The sequence below is a fragment of the Solea solea genome, chromosome 2 (assembly GCF_958295425.1).
Source record: "Solea solea chromosome 2, fSolSol10.1, whole genome shotgun sequence".
Lineage (NCBI taxonomy): Eukaryota > Metazoa > Chordata > Actinopteri > Pleuronectiformes > Soleidae > Solea > Solea solea.
Window position 1 is genome coordinate 28,953,808 of NC_081135.1, and position 25,343 is coordinate 28,979,150.

Below are 25,343 nucleotides of genomic sequence, written 5' to 3' on the forward strand. Positions count from 1 at the left end.
AATCTGTAATGAAGTTTCTTTATATAAACAATATATTATTTGAACAATCAACAAACTTTCTTTTGAAACTGTTTCATTTTTATTTCATGACTTCATGAATTGTTTTTAAAAGGCTACTTGGAGATTATAAATACTGTTTTCATTTTAAAAAAAACAAATGAAAAAGAGAACAGGAAAAATGCAATTTTTAAATATAGTTTAAAACTTTAAACTTTGAGGAATTAAACACTTTTCAACCAGTGAATTGAATGCTGTTTCCAACATACAGTGAAATGACTGCAGATTTCGTACCTACCATGAAAACACAAGTCTCATTTTTGTTGTAAAGCTGCATCACTCTCTTCCTCTCTCCAGAGACTCTGTTTTATTCTCGCCATTTGTTTCTTCTCCATCTCGCCTGCTCCACATCTTGTCACTTTCAATCAGCATCATTCTTACATTGGCACCTGAAGGATGAGTTTAGTGTGGAAACGAGCACTGGAGTCCAAGAGGATACACAGGCTCTGGAAAGCCTCCCGGTTTTCAAGGTGGTTCCCTGGAACACATTACAAAGGAATGATTGACTTTTTATATATATCTCATGGCGTGCCTCTCCGGGACTCTCGAAGCTACTGTGATAGAATCAATCAAACTGACACGAGGATATCACTTTCTTGGTGAAGTTTTCCACAGCTCTCATACACATGCGAGCTGTGGAGAGGGTGGACTAGTTGTTTGTGTAATTCCTACACAAATAGTGGTAAAGAATATGGTGACACAAATGCCAGTCCACACTTTAAAGTGAACTTTAAACTTTTTTTTTTAATTCATCCACATTAGCACAGAGATAATCAATGTAATGAATGAGGCAGGCCACTTGTGTCATTGACTAGGAGCACTGAGTAGAATTAAAGGATGGAGGCTGTTGAAAATTTAAAATAAACATTTTCTGCAAGTGACTAAATTATGATAAAGACACATCCACTTGAGCTTAAATTGTTTTTAATAAAATATAGGAAGGAGAGAACGCCATCTGTCTGAGCCATTACACATACACTGCTCCTCATTAACTGCTCTACACTGCAGGTAAAATCTTCACACTTCCACATACCCCGAATACAACAAAACATTTGTCTTATTTTTAACAGTTGTACATCTCACTCAATAGTAAATCCCCCATTCATTTTTTTTTTTAAATCCTGTATGTGTGGTTGTGTGATTTCAACATGGAATTATAGAACTTCATGGGACAAAAATTCACCTGCTACACAAACCTCGAAGAACTCCCTGGTGATTTCTGAGAACATGTTCTCCAGTTGTTGTATGAAGCCGGTCTTTTCTGCAGACGTGCTAAAGATCTTGCAGATCCGTATCACCAACTTCACCACATTGCTCATGTTATAGCTGTCCTTCTCAGACACCTAAGGGTAAAGACATAAACAAAAAAAACATTAGCAAAGGTTTAATTCACAAAATTATTATTATCATTAATATATTATGGTTATTACTTTATCATCAAGTGTTTCAGTTTCTAGAAACCGGTTTACTGACCCTGACTACAAGTCAGAAAGGCATCTTTTACATACAAAATTCCAAACAATACAGAATTTGACAGCCATAAACCCATAATTTGGCATCAGGAGGGCCAACGACAAAGCAAGTGGTGCCCTATTTTTTTGCACAGCACTGAATATAACCACTATAATGGAAGAGACGCAGACTATGCCTTCTGCCTTCTGCCTATTGCATGCTGGGTCAGTTTCTAACCCCCTGAGTCTGAACAGGAATGAGCAAGCGTGGCAAAGAGTCACAGACCAAGGTCAGCAGTAATGGATGATTCATTTCACAATCTGCCTAAAGCTATTAGGCCAGTGGTTCTCAAACCATTTATACCAAGTACCACCTGAGAAAATATTGAGCTCTCGAGGTAACACCATTATCGCTAATAAGATCATTTGTTCTATCATCATCCTCCTCTTCCTCACATATACTTCAGACACTGGTATAGGGAAATTGCATTAAGATGGAGCGAGAGATAAGGTGACTCTATTATTATTATTGAATTTGTTATTGTTTTGTTGTTATTTTGTTTCATTTTCTACGCACCACCACCAGAGGAAGCTCGCACACAACTGGTGGTACATGTACCACATGTAGATTGAGAACCCTGGTATTAGGGTGCACACACTTCTTAACTCCTTAATCTATGTTATATTATAATATTAATTGACTACTCCACTGCATTGAACTTTATCAGAAAAAGACAATCCTGGCAAATATCATATTTGACATAAAACACTAGCGAAGGCCAGTATATCTAACTAACCCAAATGAGATGAAGCTGCTGATGATCTTACCAGTATGATGAAGACGATGAGTCTGGAGATCTCAGCGAGTCGTCCGTTCAGGGCTTTGTTGGCCAGAACAGTGTAGCAGAGAGTGTTGCCACACAACACCAACAGACGAGCCACGTTCTCCACGTGCCAGGGCTGAGGAATGACTGGACATGAGGAAGAGCACAACAAACGTCCATTCTTATACCAATATACGGTATATTGAAATGACTCAATATGGTTTATCATAGACCAAATGACAATTATCAAATGCCATTTAATTAATAAATGTTACTTTTCTTATGGGACCCTATGTTTAAAGATAATGTCACAGTGGGGTCAATAAACTGCATCGATCTACTTGTCCTACATAAGGTCAAATTATTATAGTTTGACAACAATTGAAGTGTGATACCAATAAGCTCTTCCAGGATTGCCAGCATTGAGTTGCTGGTCCAGCCTTTAACTTCTCTTTTGCCAATGAGCAGGAGGAAGGATGTGGCCAGGTCCCACAGTGCTCCGTGGGACAGGCCTCTCTCCACCAGGTCCTGCCAAACAAGAGTCCCTGCAAGAATAGACAATCCCACTCACTTACTATGCCTAATCAGCCTTGTATTGTACAGTATATTGTTATCCGATGTCAACATAATATGAACATTAATTAGTTTTTTGATGGTGAGAAATCTGATGATGAAATTCAACTGTCCAGTATGAAAGTTCTCTTACCCTCAGGCATCAGTGGTCCATAGAGGATGAAAAGCAAGCGAGCCTGACTGACAATGGGCCAAGGCTTCAGGAGTTGTATTAGCCAGAACTGACACTCTGATGGCTGGTTCTGCCTCGGGTCCAGCAGAACCTGACGGCAGAAACTACGGAGCTGCAGCTCCTGGTACCACCTCGTTCCTGTTGACAGGCTTTGTTATTATCATAACTTGAAAATTTCCCAGAGCTCAACGGGAAAAAGGTACAGAGTCATTAATTGTCAAGTTACTTCACTCTTCAGCACTGCTATTAGCGCATTGACATTTTGGTTTGTTGAATTTTAAGGGGGTGTTTTTAAGCACTAAAGCACTATATCAGGTAATCATACACATCACTGCTTTTACTACTATGGATCTAAGCCAGACATAGAGTAAAAGGAATGATGCACAAGGAATACAGATATGACACAATGGGTTTAATGAAGATAATGGCATCCTCCGAGATCAATTGTTTTCCCTTTTACACTTTAGCTCTGTCCTTTCCTATATTCAGTAGTATTTTCTCTCCCAGACACTGAAACACACACCTGGTTTTGCATAGATCACTGTCTCAATTTTTTGCAGCAGGTTTGTGTGCTCCCACAGGAAGTTAAACACTCTATGACACTCCAGCTCATCCCACTGTGCAGTTAGAGTCTGTGAAGAAATCAACATATTACTTAATATTCTTATTTTGTCACAGGTTTTTAAGGTAAGAAAGGTGGTTCTCTTAAATATATTATCCAGAGTGTGTGCTGTGTTTGTTACTGGAAAGTTGTTTATCTTTAAGTTGAGAGCAAGTCTTCAGATTTGATGGTATCTCATCGCATTTAATATTATGACAAACTACTTATTTATATCTGGATTGTGATTTCCTTGAGATACATAATACAACCTTTTCTATCTTTAAAATTCCTCATACCTGGAGGAAGACACCACACCTGGCAAAGCCACTGCAATTCGGAACTAGACACTGCTCTAACATGAAGCAGGGGATCTGAAAAAGATCAATAGGACAACGTTTTAGGATTACTGTGAAAACTGAATACTGTTATCAATAATAAGAATGTGTAAGTTTGTGAAATAGTCACATTCTATGTAACGTAAATGGTCTGTATCTATATAGTGCTTTTCTAGTCTTGATGGCCATGTAAAGCTGCCACCATAATGCCTCATAATGTAATAAGGCAATTAGGATCACCGTGGTCCTCTATAATAGTTAGTTAGAAGACATTTTCCAAAAGGGTAAGGTTCATTTTAAATAATTATTTCAAACATTTATAAAGATAATGTGAATTTATCAGTGAGCTATTACACACATTTTGGTTCTGCCTGTTATCTCACCTAAGCCCTGTCTTACCTTTGACAGTTGGCTGAAGATAAACTTTAACTTGTCCTTTGCTGGCAGAAACAATGTACATCGTTTGAATAATAACCCTGAGAGAATCAACACAAAAGCACATTGTCAAATTAAATATGACTAATCCCTGTCTCTCCCAGCCTTTCATTTCACATAGCTTATCCATCCACTGAGATGTGATCACACATAAAACATACTGAGAAAATCAGGAGCTGTCCCTCACCCAGGTTTCTGAAGGGTCCATTAGTGGATCCCTGTTCAAGGCAACTGGAGTGGTTTTGGGTGATCGTTTTTTTTCTCCAGGCCAAGGTGGAGATGTATTCCATAACGCATCTACTGATTTCTTTGGACACCATGCTAAATACACTGAGCTCCAGCACTGTCAAAGACAAATATTATTCATTACTATACATGTCTCAATTAGATAGATAGATAGATAGATAGATAGATAGATAGATAGATATTTTATTCATCTCACAGAGAAATTCACATTCACAATTACCAATTACAGTAGAAGATTTTAATTGAAATGTCAGTTCAGAGAACTTAATTTCAATGATGAAATCCATATTATTTCTTGAAAAGTATGGTTTCCTTAGGCCACAACATTATCTGAAATGTCCTTAAAATTAGGGACAACAAACAAAATATGACTATGGCAGGTCATGTTTTCCGAGTTTAGTCAGTTAAACTTACCAGACACTTTATCTAGTATCATGTTGAACACCTCTGCTGGGAGCCTGTGGAAGTGGCTGGTGCTGGTGAGACACTGGCTGCGTGTCATGATGGTTTTGGTTGGATAAAGAGTCCTCTTCACTTTTCTGGAATCTTTCCTCATCATGTCCATCGTCCCTGGGTTGACTGTATTCACAAACACAAGGTAAAGTTGACCTGAAGCTAAAGTAAACTTAAGCTCACCGAACTGAAACTTGACTCACAAGTCACAAGCTAATTTATGTAAGTTTAGCTACATGAAACCCTTTAAAAAAATAATGTCTAAATCGTCACTTTGTAGGTTTATTTTTTAGTTTGTCACGTTGTCACTCGGGCTAGCTAGCTTGTGACGTAGCATAGTATGCTACGTCACAAGCTAGCTAAATTAATCTCATTTAAAATATACTGGGTCATTTGTATTTATTGTTATTATTTATCACTTTTGGTAATTTATGATTTGTTCTGTCACTTTATTATCAGAGGGAGAAGCCGAAAGAAACAATGTCATATGTCACTTTATTTCCAGCTCTTCTCAGCTGAAGGAGAACTAATTAATTATGCCAAGTCACAGGCTAAACTTGCAGCCTCCAGCTCAAAGGTAATGCTGGATAATTTGTCACTTTATTGTTGTAATTATTGTAATTTTAATTATTGTAATTATTTCTGGCTATTTATTTATATCTTGGTATTTAATTTGTCACTCCTCTGACAACTTTAGGGAAAAAAATGCTTAGTCAAATGCTAATCTAGCTATAGCTAGAAATAAAACATGAGTAAACTAAAGCTGGGTAATTTGTCAATTTATAACGTTACCATGTTTGTAGTCAGATAGAAACAATTTATAGAAATACATGCTGGTGTTACATGTTTAAAGTTTCTTATCAATGCTAAATAAGGCATTTTCTGTCAGCTCTAGCAGTGGAGTTAGGTAGCTGTCAGCGCTCCTTACCTGTTTGTGATGACCTGCTGCTCAGAATAAACAACTGTGCTTTAGTGTTTATGAAGTAAACAAGTCTTTCATTCTCATTTAGTGTCATTTTCATAGTAATAAAACAAGACACATTGTGTCATAGTGTAAAACATATCTGGAAAGTACATTTTTCCAAGGAAGTAGACTATGACAAGGGCACTATATTGTTAAAAGAGAAATGTTTTATCTGAGCTTCATTGAGTCTCATGAAGTATGACTGAAAACCAGAGAAATATTCAGGGAGCAAGTGAAGGGTCACAAAAACAAGGTTTTAAATAAATAATTATCACTAAACCCATATTTATATGCAACATGCATAACATTTACATTTAGAAGTAAAAATGCTCTAGAAATGCATACAAAATGTGACATGTAATCTTATGGATACATTACCTTTCCTGTGGCTATTTCAAAATAAAAGACTGGGTGTTTTTTACTAGTTAAATGCTATTAATGTGAACAGAATTCTGCCCCCATTAGTGCTTGGTGGTGGTTGTTTTGTTTCTGTTGGGCATGTAGTTGCACTTGGTCCATTGTGGTCCACAACCCATCATTATATAGGACAATCAGAATTAATAACATTGTTCATGTGATCACAGGTAGTATTTCACAAAAGCCATAATCAACAAGATGTTTTACAGTCATATTTTTGACTTGTATTGAACAGAATGATGAATACTGTAATAATAATAATAATAATTTTAAAGTCATGTGCTGTATTGCTTAGACTCTTACAAAAATACTTTCCTTTGTGTCTCCCATAATTTACTGTAGTATAAACTGAACAATGTATATTAGTCATGAAGTCTTTGTGGGTGTGCATTATCTTTAGTGTCCTATCTCAAGAGAGTTCTGCGTGTGTCCGCTTACACATCATTAAAAGGGTGTGTGTTGTACAGGAAAAGATTTCAGCTTCTTTGACTAAAGCACGCACACACTTTTTAAAAAAAAAGGAGGGCCTGTGCTACACTTGACATGTTTATGCCACCCTCCAGCAGTGTGTAAATCAAACAGCTATGCTCAGCTGCTAATCACAGGATTTACTCTGCTTTAACTAAGACTGTTAAGTGTTCCACAAACAAATGGTGTCTCCCACAGGCAGATCTTGTGGAGGATCATCCCTTGACCATGGGGCTTTTACAGGGAACTGAATATTACATATGCGACCCTGGAGCAGGGCAAGGCTAAAGCTCATGTTTGCCAACAAGATGTCATGGTGGGCTGGGGGACAGAGATGAAAAGCGCTGATCAAGATGATGGACTTAGAAGATGAACCTGGGATTAAACTGGAGTTGTGAGTTATTCACCAGGTTTACCATATCTTTCGGCACCGCATTACGATCAAATATAGTGAGACTGGCAGTTTTTCAGTATTGCTTTTAATATTAAATGTCTCCTGATTGCAGTTAAATATAAATTGTTTTCCACATGTTGGACATTTGTGAAACTATTGTGTCAATTGTGTTGTATTTCAGTATTATTCACAGATCTGGAGATGGAGGGAGCTGAATTACTGAGACCAAAACAGCACGAGCAGTAAGGACAATATCTCCTCTGTCTGTCTCTGCTCTTCCTCCAGTACTTGTCATCCGCCCTGTTTATCTGTCCAGAGCCACATGCCAGCAGGAGGACAGTCTCTTATGTCAACTTTGACATGATGCTCCTGTCGCTGACAGGGATAATGCTGATGATGACATCTGGCTGGTCACATATTTGACAGTCCTGCGGAAACAGAAGGAGGTGGTCAGTGTGGAATCAACGCCAGTGACCCTGTTTGTCTGGAACTTCTCCAAATACGTCTCTGTCACTTAAGACAAGCGTGCCGTATGGGCACCTGTGACTATGGCTGTGTAGTCCTCGTGTAACCTTGTTGGTGAGTATTCAAATGTCAAGAGAGTATTAATTAAAAATCTGAGGGGGTGAAGTAGCACTCCATGTGCAGTAGTGTCCAGTGTAGAAACTGTGGTTGCTCAAAATAGGGTGGATTACAGAGTTAATTAGTGACTAAACTGGGCTAATTCAAAGACGGAACAAAAAAAAGCAAAACAAGATGCTTGTAGAAGTCTTGCTTTTGTACCCATTGTTTACTTGTTATGCTGTCGGTGTAGTTAGTCATTAAGTTAGCACAATGAGGCTTGTATCTCATATATTTAAGAAGCCCCAGCAGTGCCAGTTCTAAAACACTCAGGCTTTATAAACAGCTTCTGTTCTCTGAAGTAAAAGAAACAGTGGTTCCATATGAGCACAGGATGTTTTCCCCCAGTTGGAAATGTAATGTTGCTTGTGGGCACAACAAACAATTGGATATTTAACAAGTGATATTTGTCCGTCTATGTAACAGAGTGCCTGCTTATTATTCAGGATCTTTCCACCTACAGGACATTTTGTTCAAAACACTGAGATGGGACAAAAGTAAATGCTTAACCACCAATGAGATCTTTACTTGTGGCCTAGATCTATGGGGAGAGGGGTGGGTTTTTTTTCCACTATGTGTTTGACAGTGTCAGGTGATCTCATGTCAGGGAATAAATTAGACATAATAGGATTTGGCCAATTATTGAAACAACATTGTTGCCACATTTTAGGGCCTGGCACCGTGATCAAGTCATCCAATCGCTCTTTGTCAAATACCCTGCAGACCTGTGGAAAAAAATGTTCAAAGTTAGTGGTTTATAACAGCACTCTCAGCTTGGGCGGCTTCTGTAAATGTTTAATTTCCTCTCTCGTTTCCTGAGGGGCGGCGTAGAGCTTAACAAATGGACTGCTGTGGTTTGCCCTCCAGAGGAGAGCATTAAACAGGTGAAGCCGAACACTGCTCTCATTAGTCACAGATGCAGTCATCTGCCACTCACCAGAGACTGATGCCAGAATACTGAAAGTTTCTATTGCTATTTCTGCCTGCACCCTAGAGACACTTGAGGAATGGCTCACACTCTGTGACTGGATGTTAGCTCAGTGGAGTTTACAGTACTGCTGGGGACCATGCAGATAAGAGGAGGAAACCAGCCACATCTTCAACCTGTGGGACTGTAGTTTCCTTCCAGAAATGCTTCTTTTTCATGTGGTGACTTGTGTTCATGTTAAATAATTTCTTTCTGTTGATTTTCCTTTTGTTAAATGCAAATACTAAATTAATTGTATATTCATCATTTGACACACACTCTTTTGAGACCTCCACTGGTACCACTCATCTCCTAGAGTATCTACTTTTTCTTCTTTGCAGTTTGAGGATCTGTGTGACTGAACCAATCATGGCCAGCACGGCGGCTCAGCTCCTTGGTTTCTTCTTAGGCCTTTTGGGCTTTACGGGAACTGTGGCTGCAACTCTGCTCCCCCACTGGCGCACCACAGCATACGTGGGCTCAAACATCATCACAGCCACCGCCTACATGAAAGGCCTGTGGATGGAGTGTGTGTGGCACAGCACTGGCATTTACCAGTGTGAGCTGTACAGATCTCTGTTGGCATTGCCTCATGACCTGCAGGTACAGCACACACACACCATGTCATGTATCTTTGTTGTTTTTTTACCTGACATATCACCATTCCTTGGTTTGCGCTTCTCAAACATGATGATATGCAGCTTTATTTGGTTTCATATCCTTGCAAATGGCTTTATCCTCTTGAGGGTGGCAGAGGGAGTGAGAGCTAATCCCAGCTGACGCAGGGCAAAAAGGCAGAGACAAACAAACACTCAGTCTCATATTTACACCTGAGTGTCAATTTAACCTAATATCCGATATGAATTTGTTTTGACTGTGGGAGGAAACTGGAGCACGTGCGCACATATAAGTGGAGAACATGCAAACTCCAGACAGAAAACTTACAAGCTAAATATTGTGGGGATTTGTACTGTTGGGTGCTGGTTTTGTTTCATTTACCCTACACATCACTGACAAATCAGTAATTCAGACTGAGCTAAGGCAGCATTTATTTCTTAAGTCAAAGCAGTTGTTAGTTGCGCAGCTTGGTAAATGCACAATGTTTCCTTAAGATTCATTAAGTTGTTTAATATGTTGTCATCTGCCAGAGAAGTCAGAACTCCAACCCCAGCAACAGGAATCCAGATTGTCTTGTTAGGTCTTTGTCTGCAACAATGACAATGACAATAACAGATATTAATAGATAACAGATGGTCTCTTGATTCCTGCCATTCCTTTACAAAACAAATCACTGTTTTTAATCTGTGTACTTATATTTAATGAAAAGCACTTTGTGATTTTGAGATTAGATTTTGAGACTAAATTAGTTTATTTCATAACATTATATTCTTTTACAACATTACTTGCGTAGAGTAAGTAAAAAAAAGGTTGTTGTCAAACTGATAAAAAGGGCATAGTTACACCCAACAATAAGAGTTTGTCTGTTCTCCTCGTTAGGCTGCCCGGGCACTCATGGTGCTGTCCTGTATCATCTCAGTCCTGGCATCTCTGGTGTCTGTTATGGGTATGAAGTGTACCCGTTTTGCCCGCGGCTCATTCGTCAAGACTCCACTGGCGATGAGTGGGGGAATCGGTTTCCTCTGTGCTGGTCTTCTCTGTCTTATCACTGTGTCCTGGACCACCAATGATGTCATATTGGATTTCTACAGCCCCTTCCTCCCCAGTGGGCTGAAATGTGAGATCGGCCTGGCAGTGTACCTCGGTTACGCGTCGTCCTGCCTCAGTCTGTGTGGAGGACTGGTGCTGTGCTGGAGCAGCAACGTTGCCAGGTCACAGAGACCCCCGCATATACAGAGGATTCCAGCATCATCACCTCCTCCTGCCTTCAACATCATTTATCCCCCTGCTCCACTCTACAAGCCACCGGAGGCCCTGAAGGATAATCGCACTCCCTCATTGTGCTCCCTTTCCAGCAATGGCTATCGGCTCAATAACTACGTCTAAATCTTGGTGGATCTGTGCAGCTCTGCACAATCAAACTGAACCTTTCTCCAACTCATTATTATTTTGTTGTTTCTTGTCTCCTCTACACCTGTAAAGCAAGAAAGAAAATGTGAAAGGAAGGACAAGTACCTCACCTTCTCATGTTTAACCAAACATTACTTGCAACATATCACACTTCAACAAACTCCTCCGTTCTTCTCACTGTCACCAGAAGTGAGGTCACACTTAAGTTTTCCTTGGCTAATCTGGGATTCACTGAGTGTTTGAAGAGAACTGCATGGAAAATAAAACTGGTTGCCCTGCTGCTACACAACTACAGGACCAGAAGGTGGCGTCATTGTCCTGCAAATAATCACAGAGAAGCGAGACCATGTAGTGAAGTTCAGTTCCCACATTCTAACCTCTGACACTCGTGTTAATTAATGACCACATGTTTAGTCACTTCCTTGATGAAGCCTGAATGTTTTAACTGGCATTTACTTTTGTAAATGACAATGCTCCACATCAGTAACTTAAACACATTAATCAACACTATATGGACAAAAGTATTTGAATTCAGGTGTTTCAGTTAGGCTTTGAGCTCGGCCCCTTATGTCCAATGAAGGTCAATCTTAACACTTCAGCAAACCAAGACATTCTGGACAATGCTATGCTGCCAACTTTGTGGCAACCGTTTGAGGAAGGTCCTTTTCTATTCCAACATGATTGTGCCCCAGTGACTTTAAGGAAATGGTTTGACAAGTTTGGTGTGGAAGAACTTGACTGACCCACACAGAGCCAAACCTGCCTGACCTCATAAATGCCCTACGGAATGAATGGACGCAAATTCCCAAAGAAAGACTTCAAAATCTTGAGGAAAGTCGTTCAAGAAGTGTGAAAGCTGTTTGAGCTGCAAAAGGGAAACCAACCCCGTATTAAAGAAGCTTCTAATAATTGAAATACAAATGACAAAATAATAAACACTTGATATCGTCAAAAGTAGTTTTGATTGGCTTATTTCACAGCAGATAAAATGATATTTTGAAAGTAACACCACAGCTGTAACAAATAACATTGTAGTTGTTACACATTAACAGCGTCTTCTGCTATGACACGTCAAGATATGGAGAGAGGCCTTTTGTGATTTTGTAAGGATTAAGAGTCTAAAGTGCTAGATCCACCAATGACATGATCACTAAAAAGCTCTGATCAATTTATAAATTGTTTATAAATCACACAGACTTGAGTAAGGCTAGTAAAGGCCACTAGATGGCAGTAAAGCTGCAGTGGGTCGATGTTTCCATTTGAGCCATATGTGCCATTATCTGTGACTGAGGCTTTTTTTTTCATTCTGTCTGTATATCACTGCGTACATGTCTCTTTTCACATTTCTAGGCTTTTTTCCTAGGAAAGCTTCCAATTAGAGGAGTCCTCTGTCTCCACAGAGACACTAAATTAGAAGAAATGTCACAAAATTACAGCAAGTAACTTTTCTTGTTTCCAACTGTCACACACCAGTCAACATATTTAATCACACCAATGAGCAACAAAGACTGTGTATATGATTTCCTTTATGGGAAGCATGCACTGCTATAAGTATGAAACATATAGCCTGTACATAATAACATATAAATTAGACATAAAAAGCACCATGTCGAAGCACATAACACATTTTAACAGCGCCGAACAAACTAAACTCTTCACCGGCTCACCTTTGATATGTTCATAGTTAGAGAAGTTAGAGGTTTGTTTTCTAATATTTAAAGGAAAATGTTGTTGCTGCTGTTGTTGGTTGTTGTTCTTCTGGTTTCAGCACCATGGACAGTGACCTGAATGCTCTCTGAAGGCAGTGTTTCTCTCTGAGGACCCACTGCATGTTTTAGATGTTTCTCTGCTCCAATACGCCTGATTCCAATAGTCAGCCCTTCATCGAGCTCTGCAGAAGCCTGAGAATGACCCATTCATTTAAATCAGGTGTGTTAGGGCAACATCTAAAACATGCAGGTCAGGGGTCCTTGAGGACCAGGATTGAGAAACAGTAACCTCCACGTGTTGTAAGAAGATATTGTTGGAGAGAGGAGAGCGTACAGTAGAGGTAGGCAACCGATTTTGCCTTTTTTTTGTTTTTTAGGCCAAACGTCTGTTTGACAAAGTTTTTGATTACCTGTTTCTTTAATGTATCGTTTTTTAATAGGGTGCAGATACAAAATGCAGATTTGAGACACATATAAGGTTTGTTTAGTAAATGTTTTTTTGGGTTTTGCATTAGACAACTTATAAATCATCAGATGGAGGGGGAAAAATTGGCATAGGCCATAGGAAAAAATACCTGAAATGTTGCCTCTCATGTGGTAAAAGTAGTAAAACGCTAAGGCGTAATTTCTTCTCCTCGTGTCTGTTATTGATAGGAGCAGTTGTGGTGTTCCATGCATAAAGTTGTGGGCAGACTGCTGTTACATCCTCACCATTGTTTGCAGATGAAACTCCACGCGTCAACCGTGGAATCGCGCGGATACCCACGTGCCGTGCGCGCAGTGATCGTAAATCAGGCCTGAGGTGTAACGTGGCAAAGTGAAGGTTTCCTCCATTGCCAATATGATATTATGATATTGGAAAGCTTTTCCATGGAGCGCGTGCGTCATGCCGCTCTCTATTAGGTGCTATTTTCGTCCTGCACTGGAAGTCATTCATCCACCATCTACCCACCCTGGCAGCACCCAATAAACCCACCACTCCCATTCATCTCCACCCACCTCCACCCTCTCTCTCTCTCTCTCTCACTCTCTCTCTCTCGCTCTCTCTCGCTCTCTCTCTCTGACGAACATTGGTGACTTAAAAAACAACAGGAGAATTGTGTTTGTGCGTCCAAGAGGAATACCTTCTGCTGCCTTTAACAATTTACCAACAAATTCTGTCTTTGAAGCTTTTTTTTTTTTACTATTGTTGTTGTTCTGCACCTGTAATCTGTTTCTCCAAAGCAAAGGTAAGATCATGTGTGTTTGTGAAATTATCTTTTTTTTTTTACTCATGTGATTTTGCTGAATGTATAAATGTGTTTTGACACAAGTGACAGGCGTTGATTTAGAGTGAGATCAATAATGCAGTACTTGCCTCTTGGAACCATGGTGTCAGCGCGATGGGGAGCTGTAAAGCTTCTGCTTTGGTCGCACTGTTGCAGCACATCACACATTAAACCCTAAACTATCCATTTTACGTGTCTTTTATCTCCAGAATCGCAGATTTTGGAAGATTTAGGGAGACGTTAATGGACTTTTACGCACGACTGCAGGACAAAAACAAAAGCATGTGGCTAAAATGTTTCTTTCTTTCTTTTTAATCCTACGTGTGTGCACTGAAGCGTTTACTTATTTTGAATTCATAGAAAATTCGGAAACATTCTGAGCAGCATTGAACTAGAATTATCTTTGCAAAGTGAAACCAGCAAAGTGCGCAAAGGATATTTCTCTAAAGTTGTTGGTTTGAGAACTCCTCTGACCAACACTGTGTGAAGTTTTGTCTTTTATAATGAATACATTTGATTTGACACGATGGAGAAACGGTGTGTCCTCTTCCTCTGCTGTGCGTCAGGTAGGCGCAGCAAGGTGGTCCCCTTGGCTTCTCCTTATACCTTTTTTAATCCTAAAATACGAGATCAAAGAGAATATTCCACTATGATGATCAAAGATAATATGATACTAGAGTTTTAGAGTTTTTCTCTTTCATTTTCTCAGTGACAATTTGAATTAAACTGATGTATTTTTGTCTGTAGTCTTTCCACCCTTGAGGTTTGAATTTCATCTATTTGAGTTTAGAAATTCTCTGGGTTTTGTTTTGTTAATGCAACTTTGGGAACGTTTTAAAGGAAAATACTGAAAATGCTAAATAAGCCTAAATTGAGCACAATGTAAAATGTGCGTATCGGTGTTTTCACGTTGATTTGGGGGGGTAAGATGTTATTTTATGCATGGACACACAGAAGCTGTTGTGATAACGACACAAGTTGAGGAATCTATTAAAAGTGTGTCTTTTAGATCATTTGCATAAATGTTATTTTCTTTCTTACTTACTTTTCTTCGCAGACTTCTCAATGATAGTCCAGTCCTCCGCGCGCAACAGCACTTGATCTCGGCGGGAGGAAGCGGACAAAGGAAAAGATGACCATCCACGCCGAGGGTCTCGTGGCTATCGTGGTGTTCTATCTCCTGATCCTGGTCGTGGGGATCTGGGCCGCGTGGAAGAATAAGAACTCTGGAGTCGGCGATGGCGGAGAACGGAGCGAGAGCATTATGGTTGGGGGGAGAGACATCGGCTTGTTCGTTGGCGGATTCACAATGACCGGTACGTGTGTTAACCTCGGAGACTCCTTTATGAGTATTTGTTGGCTGACTGGAGCTCACTGTGGCCCTTGTGAACATTGTTGGCACATTTGTCATTTAATATGACGCAATACACTTCACCAAGTCCGTCTTTTACGCACAAGGATCACAGGACAGTCTCACTACATTTCAAAGGTCTTTGACATGCAGCAAAGTCTTTTTACTTGATTGTCTTGGTTGCAGCCACTTGGGTCGGTGGGGGCTACATCAATGGGACAGCAGAGTATGTCTATCTGCCAGACTACGGCCTGGCCTGGGCACAGGCACCATTTGGTTACGCTCTCAGCTTGGTAGTAGGTGAGAAACAGTTCATTTAAATTCACAAAAATATGCCACTAATTGCAACTCTGGGGTATTCAAGTTGTATGCTTTTGGTCATTTACATGAATAAATGTGCCAATCCTTTACTTTGATATCCTCCCTTAATCTCCATCTGTGATGAAGGAAAAGTCTGATGCTTTTGCTGTAGTGGTTTCTATTTCAAACATAAAATTACCTTTTTACTAAATAAATGAAACTCAAATCATTTATTCTGCCTCATGTTAATGTCTGATATGATGTAGGTGGCCTTTTCTTTGCCAAACCCATGCGCTCCCGTGGATACGTCACCATGCTGGATCCCTTTCAGCAGCTTTATGGGAAAAGAATGGGAGGCCTGCTCTTCATCCCTGCACTGATGGGAGAAATCTTCTGGTCTGCAGCCATTTTATCTGCACTGGGTGAGTGATCTTTGGACGGCATCACTGAAATCTCATCGCACCCATGGCCAAACTGTGTCTGAACTCACTATTATTTGCACCACTTGGGGATTATACTGTTGTATTATTATTAACAAGTGTATCTGCTGAACCGCAGGTGCCACTCTGAGCGTGATCGTGGACATAAACATCAACATGTCAGTGGTGATCTCAGCTCTCATAGCCATCTTCTACACACTTGTCGGAGGACTCTACTCAGTCGCATACACCGATGTGGTGCAGCTCTTTTGCATCTTTGTGGGCTTGGTGAGTTTCACTGTCACATCTAAACCAAGCGTGGGCCCCGAGAAGCAACAATGAATTACTTCATCAGGGAGAATGCAGTGTCATTAAAGAGTTTTTTTTGTTTTTTTACCAATGATGTGACTTGTTTTTCACCCTTAAATTGTGGGGCTCTCCTCGTTTGATGTTTTCATCATTTTAGTGCACAATCTTTAAACTAAAAGATAATCAATATCCATCCACGTGTGTGACACTTTACAATATGCTGAAAAGGGCATTAGAGCATCATTAGGTAATCGTGAAGTAATTATTACCCAATGATTTATAGCTAGTCAATGGTTAACTAAGTATTAACTTACCTGGGCATCTACACTTTCTATTCTATTCATACTCAAATTAGCATCATACACAGTACGAATCCATATTTAGTAATTAGTAAAAAAAAAAAAAAAAAGTGTAATTTATTGTAATTTATGTATGATTTAGTAGTACATTAGCAGGAACTCAGGGATTTTCACCTGAAAATACTACAAGATGCCTCATCTTTGTGAAACAGTCAGTGAGATGTTTATACATTGTCAGATGCAACAATAATGTTATTTACTGTATTTGTGGAAACAAATAAGATATGTGTCTTGTGACGCCCCGCTCTCCCTCTCCATCAGTGGATCAGCGTGCCTTTTGCTCTGTCCCATCCGGCTGTGACAGACATCAGTGTCACAGCAAAAGAAGTCATTTACCAGTCGCCCTGGCTGGGGAAGATTGAACCTGAGGACAACTGGCTCTGGGCAGACAACTTCTGTTTGCTGGTGAGACATCTTCTTTTATTTTATTTTATTTATTTTTTTAAAGATTCATATTTGGTGAGAATTGTGTCAGAGGAGATTAGTCACATTTGTTCTCACAGTACTTAGACAATGTAGTTGGCTACATTGGTTTGGTGTCTGTATTTACTGTGGTGTTTCTGTTCCTAGATGTTGGGGGGGATTCCCTGGCAGGTCTATTTTCAACGGGTTCTTTCTTCCTCTTCAGCTACCTATGCCCAGGTCCTCTCCTTCCTTGCCGCCTTTGGCTGCTTGGTCATGGCCGTACCCTCAGTCCTCATAGGAGCTATAGGGGCTTCCACAGGTAAATGCACACACAGCCTAACATCACATGCATATGCAGCGGTGTATAACGCCGTAAAATTAAGCAGTTAAAGAAACATCACAAGACAATCAAAACATGCAGGAAACCGATTCTTTATTCAAATTGGAAAAGGCTGATCAAAGGGATTCCTTCCTCGGGTTGTTTACACCCCAGTAGGTTTGTTTTAGATGTGTAAATGCAGATGCAGACAGTGTCTGGAGGGTTAACAACAACAACAGCAGACGGACGCAGTCATGACGACCAGCAGAGGAGAGAGAGAGAGAGAGAGTCATCAAACCATGTTGATTTAGTGAATATTACATCTGAAGAGGAGCTAATTAATATGGTCCATCGGCTGCTTGTGAATATCCAGGGGACGGAGGGAGAGACACAGACTGTGTAAATATCAGGGATGAAGAGAGGGATGACAAAAAGCAGCTGAAAAGAAAAGAAAGAAAAGAAGAGAGGAGGGGGTTTAATGCAATAGAGGAGAACAAATGATTTCCACGCAGTTGGAGGGGTATGAAACATCTATGTGTGATTTATGAGATTAAATGGTTATACATCTTTAGTTTATTCTTGTTCTTTCTTTTCTTTTCTTCTTTTACACATTTTGATATGCATCATGGCTTATTAAATGTTGCCTTGATAAATCACAGATCAGTATTCCATGTATTTAATCAGCCATCAGAATGTTTCATCAGAATAAGTCACTTGTTGTGCTAGTAAATCAGTATTAATTAGATTATTATTCATTAGATTTACAATTAAAATGCCATTAGAGTAATGTCTGCTTCAGCACTGACACACACTCGCGGACGAGCGTGCTCACCGGTTAATGGTGCGTGGATGTCGTATGTTCAGAGAGCGGCCATTATTTCTGACTTTCCACCGATTACTAAGCCTTGTTCGCCGTGTCCTGACAAACAGCTCAGCCTTACATAACCTCTGCTGTGTTTGAGAGCACAGACATGTGAAGCCCTTTTATTTTGCCGAAAACAGGTGGATCCACAGGGTGCACTGGAACCTTTTGTCTGGAAAGCTCAAGGATTAATGGAGAAATTGTGATGTATTAATCAGTCCACTTAAAATTCCACTGGTTGGCTGGCAACTATGTTAATACTTAATCTCAGCATAAGATCACAAAGTACAGCCTGTTTAAACTGAATAATGTTATGGTGTTGCTCCATAGTTGGCTGCTGTGTTTCTTGTTACACGTCCATCATCCTGATACTTGGACGCAGAGAAGAGCATATTTTAGAGATATTAGAATAATCCTTTCCATCTGCTGTCACATTTCCTCAGACTGGAACCAAACTACTTATGGGCCTATCCCCCCAAAAGATAAGGAAGAATCAGACATGATCCTTCCCATCGTGCTTCAGCACCTCTGTCCACCTTACGTCTCCTTCTTTGGCCTGGGTGCAGTGTCGGCTGCAGTCATGTCATCGGCGGACTCCTCTATTCTCTCGGCCAGCTCCATGTTCGCCAGGAACATCTATCAGCTCGCCTTTCGGCAGTCGGTAAGAGTTTATCCATTCATTCATTCGTTGGTGCTTCATCCGAGAGGGCGAAACAACCGTCCACACTCACACTAGCCGGTAAGAGTGCCAAGAGACATAAAACCACACACATATCCATCGTTAAAACCTCAGTAAACTAATAATGAATTAGTGATTGTTTCATCCTAGAGGGTCTTTTAATTTTTTTTTTTAATCAAAGCTTATTTGATTCTACATTGACTGAACATTCAAATCCAGAACTTCTGGAACTCACTAGATTCAAATCTTTTCTGTCTCTTCAGTGTTGAATATGAGCTGTATGACTTGACACATCCAAAAGAATCCAGTGTCCAGAAACTTAAGCAGTATTTGTTATAACCATCAAGATTCAGGAAGTAAAGTTTGTGATTAAAAGGGATCCTAAAGAAAGGATTTAACATGAAATAAAACAGGAGCAGTCACAACAGTAGGCCTTGAGGATGTGAGGTCATAGACTCTTCCCTCTTGCTCCAGCCACAACCTTGAGGAAGCTTCACTTGGCATTATCCTCGTCCACTCAGAGCCACCAGATGGGAATGACAATAGTTTTGGCTCCTACACCTGTGGATAACCTAATCTTTTTTAGAGGTGGCATTGTTGATGATTTGCTCTGAAATCTTTATATTTCCTCTCCCCTCCAGGCCTCAGATCGCGAGATTGTTTGGGTGATGCGTATCACCATCTTTATATTCGGAGCCCTCGCCACTGCTATGGCGTTGCTAACAGGATCCGTGTATGGCTTGTGGTACCTTAGCTCCGACCTGGTCTATGTCATCATCTTTCCCCAGCTGCTCAGTGTGTTGTTTGTCAAGGGCACCAACACGTACGGCTCTGTCGCTGGTTATGTCTTTGGTCTCCTGCTGCGCATTGGTGGAGGGGAGCCCTACCTCAAACTCCCTCCCTTCATCTTCTACCCTGGCTGGGTGGCCCAGGAGAAGAGACACCATCTCACTGGTGAAGTCGAGTACTTTGTCCAGCAGAGGTTTCCGTTCAAGTCTGTGTCCATGGTGGCGTCCTTTTTGGCAAACGTGGGCTTCTCTTACCTGACAAAGTACCTCTTTGAGAGTGGCATGCTGTCGCACAAGTACGACTTCCTGGACGCCGTCGTGTCCAAGCATAGCAAGGAGATCATGGACAAGGCTACGCTGGTGAGCAACCACGACAACATTATTCTCTCGGAGATGGCGCCCGTCAGACAGGTCATAGGGGCTTCTCTAGCGGGGACCTTCACCAACGCTGAGGCGCTCAGTGATGAAGGGGAAGTTAGTCCCGAGGCTTTTCAGAATTAAAAAACGAGCGCAACAAAAGGCACAAATGAAACTAGAACCAAGGAATATGAAGAAGAAGGAATAGCCACAGAGGCATCGACATTCTTCAGGAAGCTTGCTACTGCCGCACTGGAAGCTCAGTCAACAGAAATGTGCTTTGACTTCAAAGTGACTCCACAAGTTTGTTTTAATGCTGATGACATGGTGCCTCCTTCTTTTTTTGAGATTCCTTGCCTAGAAACAGGAAGTTGACTGTCAAACAAACCACTGTGTTACGCGTACCATTACTCACTCCGTGTGACTGTGAATCCAAAACCACGACAATAGTTTTTAATTTAAGTGCTGCTACAGTAGTGAGAGAGAAACTTTAAGTAAACGTACAGTGAGCCTGTGTGAGGATGTCGTCAAGACTTTGCAGGCGGGCGAGAGAATGGTGCGATATCTAACCGCGAAATTGTGTCGTCGTCAACAAAGGTGAGAAGTCGTTGAAGTGTGTCTGTGTGTAAGCTCCAGAATCTTTTTTCTTTCTGACTGAGTTGTACGTTTGCATAGAATATGTTTATTAATAGAGCAATAATATTTTTTAGGATCTATATTTTGTTGATCGATGACTGTATGCGGATCTTTTAACTTGAACACCAGTGAGTGGATTCTTGTGTGGATTATATGCTGTGCGTTCACCTTCTTCCTAATCCTCCGGCCATAATTAAGAACCTCCTCACCCTTTCATCTGATATTCACACACACGCCGAGGATGAGCAGGAACTAAACAGGAGGTTCAGTTCAGTTTAGACTCTGCAAAATACCAGATTACAATAATTCACAGCATTTTTGAACATACGCCTCTTCTCCTATAATATCCTGATGCTGTTGCTGATTAAATATAGAGATATGGAGCAACACGATCACCCATTTAAAACTGCAACTATGTCCATCTATGTAGCGCAGTGTTAAATATTCACACTACACACCTCTGTCTTGTTCTCCACCTCCTCATGAGGTACATTTTCTGACTTCAAACTGTACATTTAAATAAAGACTGTGTCGTACAGCTTTAATAAATATCCATGTCCATACAAGACACATGTGGCACGACATATTTGTACTAGACGCAAGACATCCAAGTGTAATCACACATCACATCGATATAGTAAAGCTGTACGTCCAAAAAAAAAAGAAACATCATTTTGTTGTTAATAACCCCAAGCATCCATTGGCTTCCATTCATAGACATTATTTAAACATGCAGCCCTCGTTGTTGTCGTTGTTAAACTTGCAAACATCTCTGATGTGTTTTGGCATGACCACATCACAACACGTTCACAACAATAAAAGCACATAATGATGGTGTTCACTGTGTGAGTTAATGTAAATGAATGGAAAACAAACTATTGCTGGGATAGGACGAACATTTAGAAACGCAGAACATGACATAACATACCTTGATATTATGTTTAAAGGACCAACGTCTTTGTAAATTTTCTTTAAGAGCCTATTTTTAATCAAATATGCCCGTGTGCTTGTGTGTGTCTGTGTAATAGTGTTTTTTCTGCACTGACCGACCAGCCACAGCAGGTTAGTGGCGACAGGAAATGATTTTTCTCTCCAAACGTGGTGTCAGTAGCGCCACTTGTTATTGATCCAGTCCCCAGTCAATTAGCCTTCAGGACATTTGATTAACGCAGAAAATAGGTTCAACACTGTGGTTTACAGGGGGGGTTTGTTTTACGGCGTATTTATTATACGCAGTGACGAAGAGTTGAAAGGGTGATCTTTCATGGTCAAGGGGTTGGCTGTTTTAAATGATCTGACACACACCGCTGTCACTGTAAACGATGAGGATTTCTGACATGGCTAAAGATTTCCTATTTCCAGTATGTGTTTGTCTTCTCGTAACACTGTTGTTGTTGTTTTTTTGACTCTCTGTACTTGCCTTAATTCAAAGGTCAGCAGTGTAGTTGCAAACGTTTCCTTTCTAAAACCCTTGAAAGATAAGGCTCATGGTTTACTACTGTATTTTATTTATTTTAGGCAACTGTTGATTGCCAAAAATGGGTCAGTATTTTTCACTATATCTCACTAAATCATTTGTTTGGAAGTATTTTCATATGTGGATGAATACATATTTGATGTTTTCTGGACATCAATGGTGCGCTCGGCAACAGAGGAACAAGACGTGAGGCTGTGAGACTTTGGCTGTATGTAAACAAGTTGTTAGGAGATTCATGTCACTGTTGTTGTTTTTTTTTCATCAGTCAGAAAAATAGAGTAAACATCAACCTTATCTTTCAAGGTAGCAAGGCCTTGTAGTTCTTCTTTACCACAGCTCGGGAACAAATCCACATATGCGTCCACACCTCACGGTAAAATATTCTAAATCCTAAACCTTTCGTGTCCAGTCTTTAACTTTTCATCAACTATCTTCTTCAAAGTGAACGGAGTGACTTGTGTTCTGACGCTGTGCAAAGCATCAGAGCATCACACCGGCAATTAAATGTGAACGTAAACGTCCCACGTCATGAATTAAGCCTCATAATGAGTGTGTCGTAGCTTAGGTTCGTCCACAAACCTGACCACGCGTGTGCGCACAGAAAAGAATCAACGTCAGCTGATGTCTGACTGACACGTGTTTGTGGCTCTATGTGGTTTAAAGTGCAATGATGCTGTATTTTTGTGTGACAAATGTACATATACCAAAAAAAAAGATGACTCTACTTTTAAATGCAGCATTGGAAATGATGTTTGTTGACAGTGAAATTACAGCTATTTATTATTTATTCGTTCATGTAGTGTCTATAAAATGTGAGGTCAGTTGAATAAATTATATTATTTAGCTCAGTCATGGTTTGCTTTGTTATTGGGGTTTTTGTTCATGTCTCTTTATCAGATATGTTACACGTGAATTTACACTCATTGTTTAATTTAATGACTTGAAGAACACACCCACCAATGAATCTTATAAGTGACACACACACACACACACACACTGGTTTCCATGACTTCAGAGGACATTACATTAATTTCCTGGACACTCCCTCTAACCTTAACTACTAATTACTATCCTGACCTAACCTTAACCTAACCCTCACCTCAGCTAAACTTTAAAACATGCCTTCATCTTAAAATGTAATAATTTATGTTAATGTGATTGTGTAAACAGATTTTGGTCCCCACAACATAAGGAATACCAGGTACACACACACAGTAATGTCTACACAGCACTCATAGTGTGGACCCTCATAGGCATTATGCATTCCCTAGCCCCTTACCCTAACCTTAACCAGAACAACTAAATCCCTAACCCTAACCTAAACTCAATTTGAACTCTCAAACCAAGCCTTAACTCTCAAGAAGCGCTTTTAAGAATGTGAGGACTTGTGAAGAATGTCCTCACATTTTTTATTTTTTGTTCCTCACAAAGATACCAATAGAAAAACAAACACACGCATATACATGCAGAAAGTGAGGGGGTTTTACTTTGAGTATTAAAGTCCACCTCGGAAATACAGTTTTGTTGTGTGTGTACGTGTGTGTGTGTGTGTGTGTGTGTGTGGTCGGCTGTCATGACAAATTTTGATTCAAACCTATCTTTGTGAAAATACTTTGCCTTTTTTTTAAGGTCAGGGTTAGGTCAAAGGTTAGGTTAAGAGGGTAAGGGGATGAGAAGCTTAAATTCAAAGCAGAAGAATCAATTGATGTCCAAAAGATACTTTAATATGCACTAAAACAATAATTAATTGTACTATAACATGCTAATTTGATCAGCTAGTTATAGGAAGACAACTGACTGTCTTTTATTTAAATTAACTTAATACAACTGTTTTTACTTCAAGATAATAATAAAAAAAAAACGTTCTTTTTTTATATTGATGCTTTTGGGATCAATACAAAAGGTTCATATGATCATATGAAATGTGAAAGAAAAGCTTTTTATTTCACTTGTTAGCTGATGTGGTTCACTGAGTAACAACCCCCCCCCCCCTCTCTCAAGTCATGTTTTAAAATAATACGAGGAGTGTGAAACACACGTGTGCGTGTGAACTCTTCTCATTGTCAGTGCTTCATCCTGAGGGGAATCAACTATAAGTGCCTTCCACACCTGCAGAACAATTACCTGCTGCAACCTAAAGCTGTTATTCTGTCTGTTGATACGGACTGAGGCATGTGATGATGAAGGCGAGCGATGATGGTTATTACCTCGAGTGAAACCCTGCCACAGCGTAACACCATTCACCTGCAGGAGACACACACTGAGTCATAACCTCTTACACTCACCACTTATTGGAAAAAGAATCAAAAGAGTTAAGCATCAAAAGTTGAAATGCTGACATTTTTAACCGCCATAGTGTTCCGTGAAGCAGTCAAGTAAAGTAAAATGATTGAGCAGTGAAACAAAATATCAATTGCACCGCACCATATGAGTGCTTGCAGTGTTAATTATGCCGCTTTTATTAACACCGTGATGTTTAAAGGAATAAATGGTGTAAAAAAAACTTGCCCCACACTGTATTTATGATTATTAATTTTATGAAAAGAAAATGTCTGTCTTGGTGAATTGTGTCACTAGAAATGCTGCAGTGATATTCAGCCCAGGCAGAGACCTCATATCTGCTCCTTGTAGGCTTTGACACTGGATTACCACATTTTCCCAATATCTCTCGACACATTATTAAATTCATATAAACATCTCATTCCCCTAAATTTGGTCTGTTACAGAAATCAAAAATAAAGACCCTGCAGCAACAAGACCCGGGTTCACAACGCGGTCGGAACAAAGGCCTTTCTGCATAGAGTTTGCATGTTCTCCCCTTGTGTGCATGGCATTTCTCCGGGTTCTACGGTTTCCTCCCACAGTCCAAAAACATGCAATGGGAATAAGGTAAATTGGACACTCTAAATTGACCATAGGTGTGAGAGTGAATGTTTTTTTGTCTATATGTGGCCCTGTGATGGACCCCCCGCGACCCTCATGTGGAGGATAAAGTGGTATAAGATGGATAGATGGGGATAAAAAATACCTCTGATGAGCTATGTAGATCATGAGTTTATCACCATAATCATCAGAGTGAACTCCCGGCTAATCAAGTTC

The 25,343-nt window shown here is 40.1% G+C and overlaps 3 protein-coding genes across 11 annotated transcripts; 2 read left to right on the top strand and 1 right to left on the bottom strand.

The window, feature by feature from the left end:
* Positions 1-35: 35 nt before the first annotated feature.
* LOC131455551 (F-box only protein 47-like) lies at positions 36-5,444 on the bottom strand. 2 transcript variants are annotated; one of them, XM_058623251.1, is made up of 10 exons: positions 5,109-5,444; positions 4,636-4,791; positions 4,413-4,489; positions 3,975-4,049; positions 3,601-3,709; positions 3,039-3,215; positions 2,728-2,877; positions 2,337-2,479; positions 1,254-1,400; positions 36-535 (listed from the first exon to the last, which is right to left on the bottom strand). In XM_058623251.1, the coding sequence occupies exons 1-10, from the start codon at positions 5,257-5,259 to the stop codon at positions 419-421; spliced, it is 1,302 nt and encodes a 433-aa protein (XP_058479234.1). In that variant the 5' UTR covers positions 5,260-5,444; the 3' UTR covers positions 36-418. The 2 variants fall into 2 exon arrangements, with proteins under 2 accessions (XP_058479234.1, XP_058479235.1); XM_058623252.1 differs by having other exon boundaries at positions 1,241-1,400.
* Positions 5,157-11,990, top strand: LOC131455553 (claudin-14-like). 7 transcript variants are annotated; one of them, XM_058623256.1, is made up of 7 exons: positions 5,157-5,292; positions 7,195-7,446; positions 7,572-7,969; positions 8,832-8,895; positions 9,006-9,160; positions 9,320-9,581; positions 10,476-11,990. In XM_058623256.1, the coding sequence occupies exons 5-7, from the start codon at positions 9,156-9,158 to the stop codon at positions 10,980-10,982; spliced, it is 774 nt and encodes a 257-aa protein (XP_058479239.1). In that variant the 5' UTR covers positions 5,157-5,292; positions 7,195-7,446; positions 7,572-7,969; positions 8,832-8,895; positions 9,006-9,155; the 3' UTR covers positions 10,983-11,990. The 7 variants fall into 7 exon arrangements, with proteins under 7 accessions (XP_058479239.1, XP_058479238.1, XP_058479240.1 ...); XM_058623255.1 differs by lacking the exon at positions 5,157-5,292 and having other exon boundaries at positions 7,172-7,446; positions 7,572-7,632; positions 7,707-7,969; XM_058623257.1 differs by lacking the exon at positions 5,157-5,292 and having other exon boundaries at positions 7,172-7,446; positions 7,572-7,632; positions 7,773-7,969.
* Positions 11,991-13,863: 1,873 nt separating this feature from the next.
* On the top strand, positions 13,864-23,075 carry LOC131455593 (high-affinity choline transporter 1-like). Of its 2 annotated transcripts, none has more exons than XM_058623319.1 (9): positions 13,864-13,944; positions 15,041-15,299; positions 15,521-15,634; positions 15,901-16,056; positions 16,193-16,341; positions 16,983-17,126; positions 17,292-17,445; positions 18,751-18,968; positions 19,628-23,075. In XM_058623319.1, exons 2-9 carry the CDS (start codon positions 15,116-15,118, stop codon positions 20,273-20,275), a joined length of 1,767 nt encoding a protein of 588 aa, XP_058479302.1. In that variant the 5' UTR covers positions 13,864-13,944; positions 15,041-15,115; the 3' UTR covers positions 20,276-23,075. The 2 variants fall into 2 exon arrangements, with proteins under 2 accessions (XP_058479302.1, XP_058479303.1); XM_058623320.1 differs by lacking the exon at positions 13,864-13,944 and adding an exon at positions 14,696-14,746.
* Positions 23,076-25,343: the final 2,268 nt, after the last annotated feature.

What these genes read in the sequence shown, in the direction of transcription:
- LOC131455551 (XM_058623251.1), bottom strand. Translation starts at nt 5,259, where the DNA reads ATGGACATGATGAGGAAAGATTCCAGAAAAGTGAAGAGGACTCTTTAT. An exon ending in TGGACCCTTCAGAAACCTGG is followed by an intron (nt 4,490 to 4,635) that starts GTGAGGGACAGC and finishes TGATTCTCTCAG; the next exon opens with GGTTATTATTCAAACGATGT. An exon ending in AATCCTGGAAGAGCTTATTG is followed by an intron (nt 2,480 to 2,727) that starts GTATCACACTTC and finishes CCTCATGTCCAG; the next exon opens with TCATTCCTCAGCCCTGGCAC.
- LOC131455553 (XM_058623256.1), top strand. An exon ending in CATTGCCTCATGACCTGCAG is followed by an intron (nt 9,582 to 10,475) that starts GTACAGCACACA and finishes TCTCCTCGTTAG; the next exon opens with GCTGCCCGGGCACTCATGGT.
- LOC131455593 (XM_058623319.1), top strand. Translation starts at nt 15,116, where the DNA reads ATGACCATCCACGCCGAGGGTCTCGTGGCTATCGTGGTGTTCTATCTC. An exon ending in TGGCGGATTCACAATGACCG is followed by an intron (nt 15,300 to 15,520) that starts GTACGTGTGTTA and finishes TCTTGGTTGCAG; the next exon opens with CCACTTGGGTCGGTGGGGGC. An exon ending in AGCCATTTTATCTGCACTGG is followed by an intron (nt 16,057 to 16,192) that starts GTGAGTGATCTT and finishes GCTGAACCGCAG; the next exon opens with GTGCCACTCTGAGCGTGATC.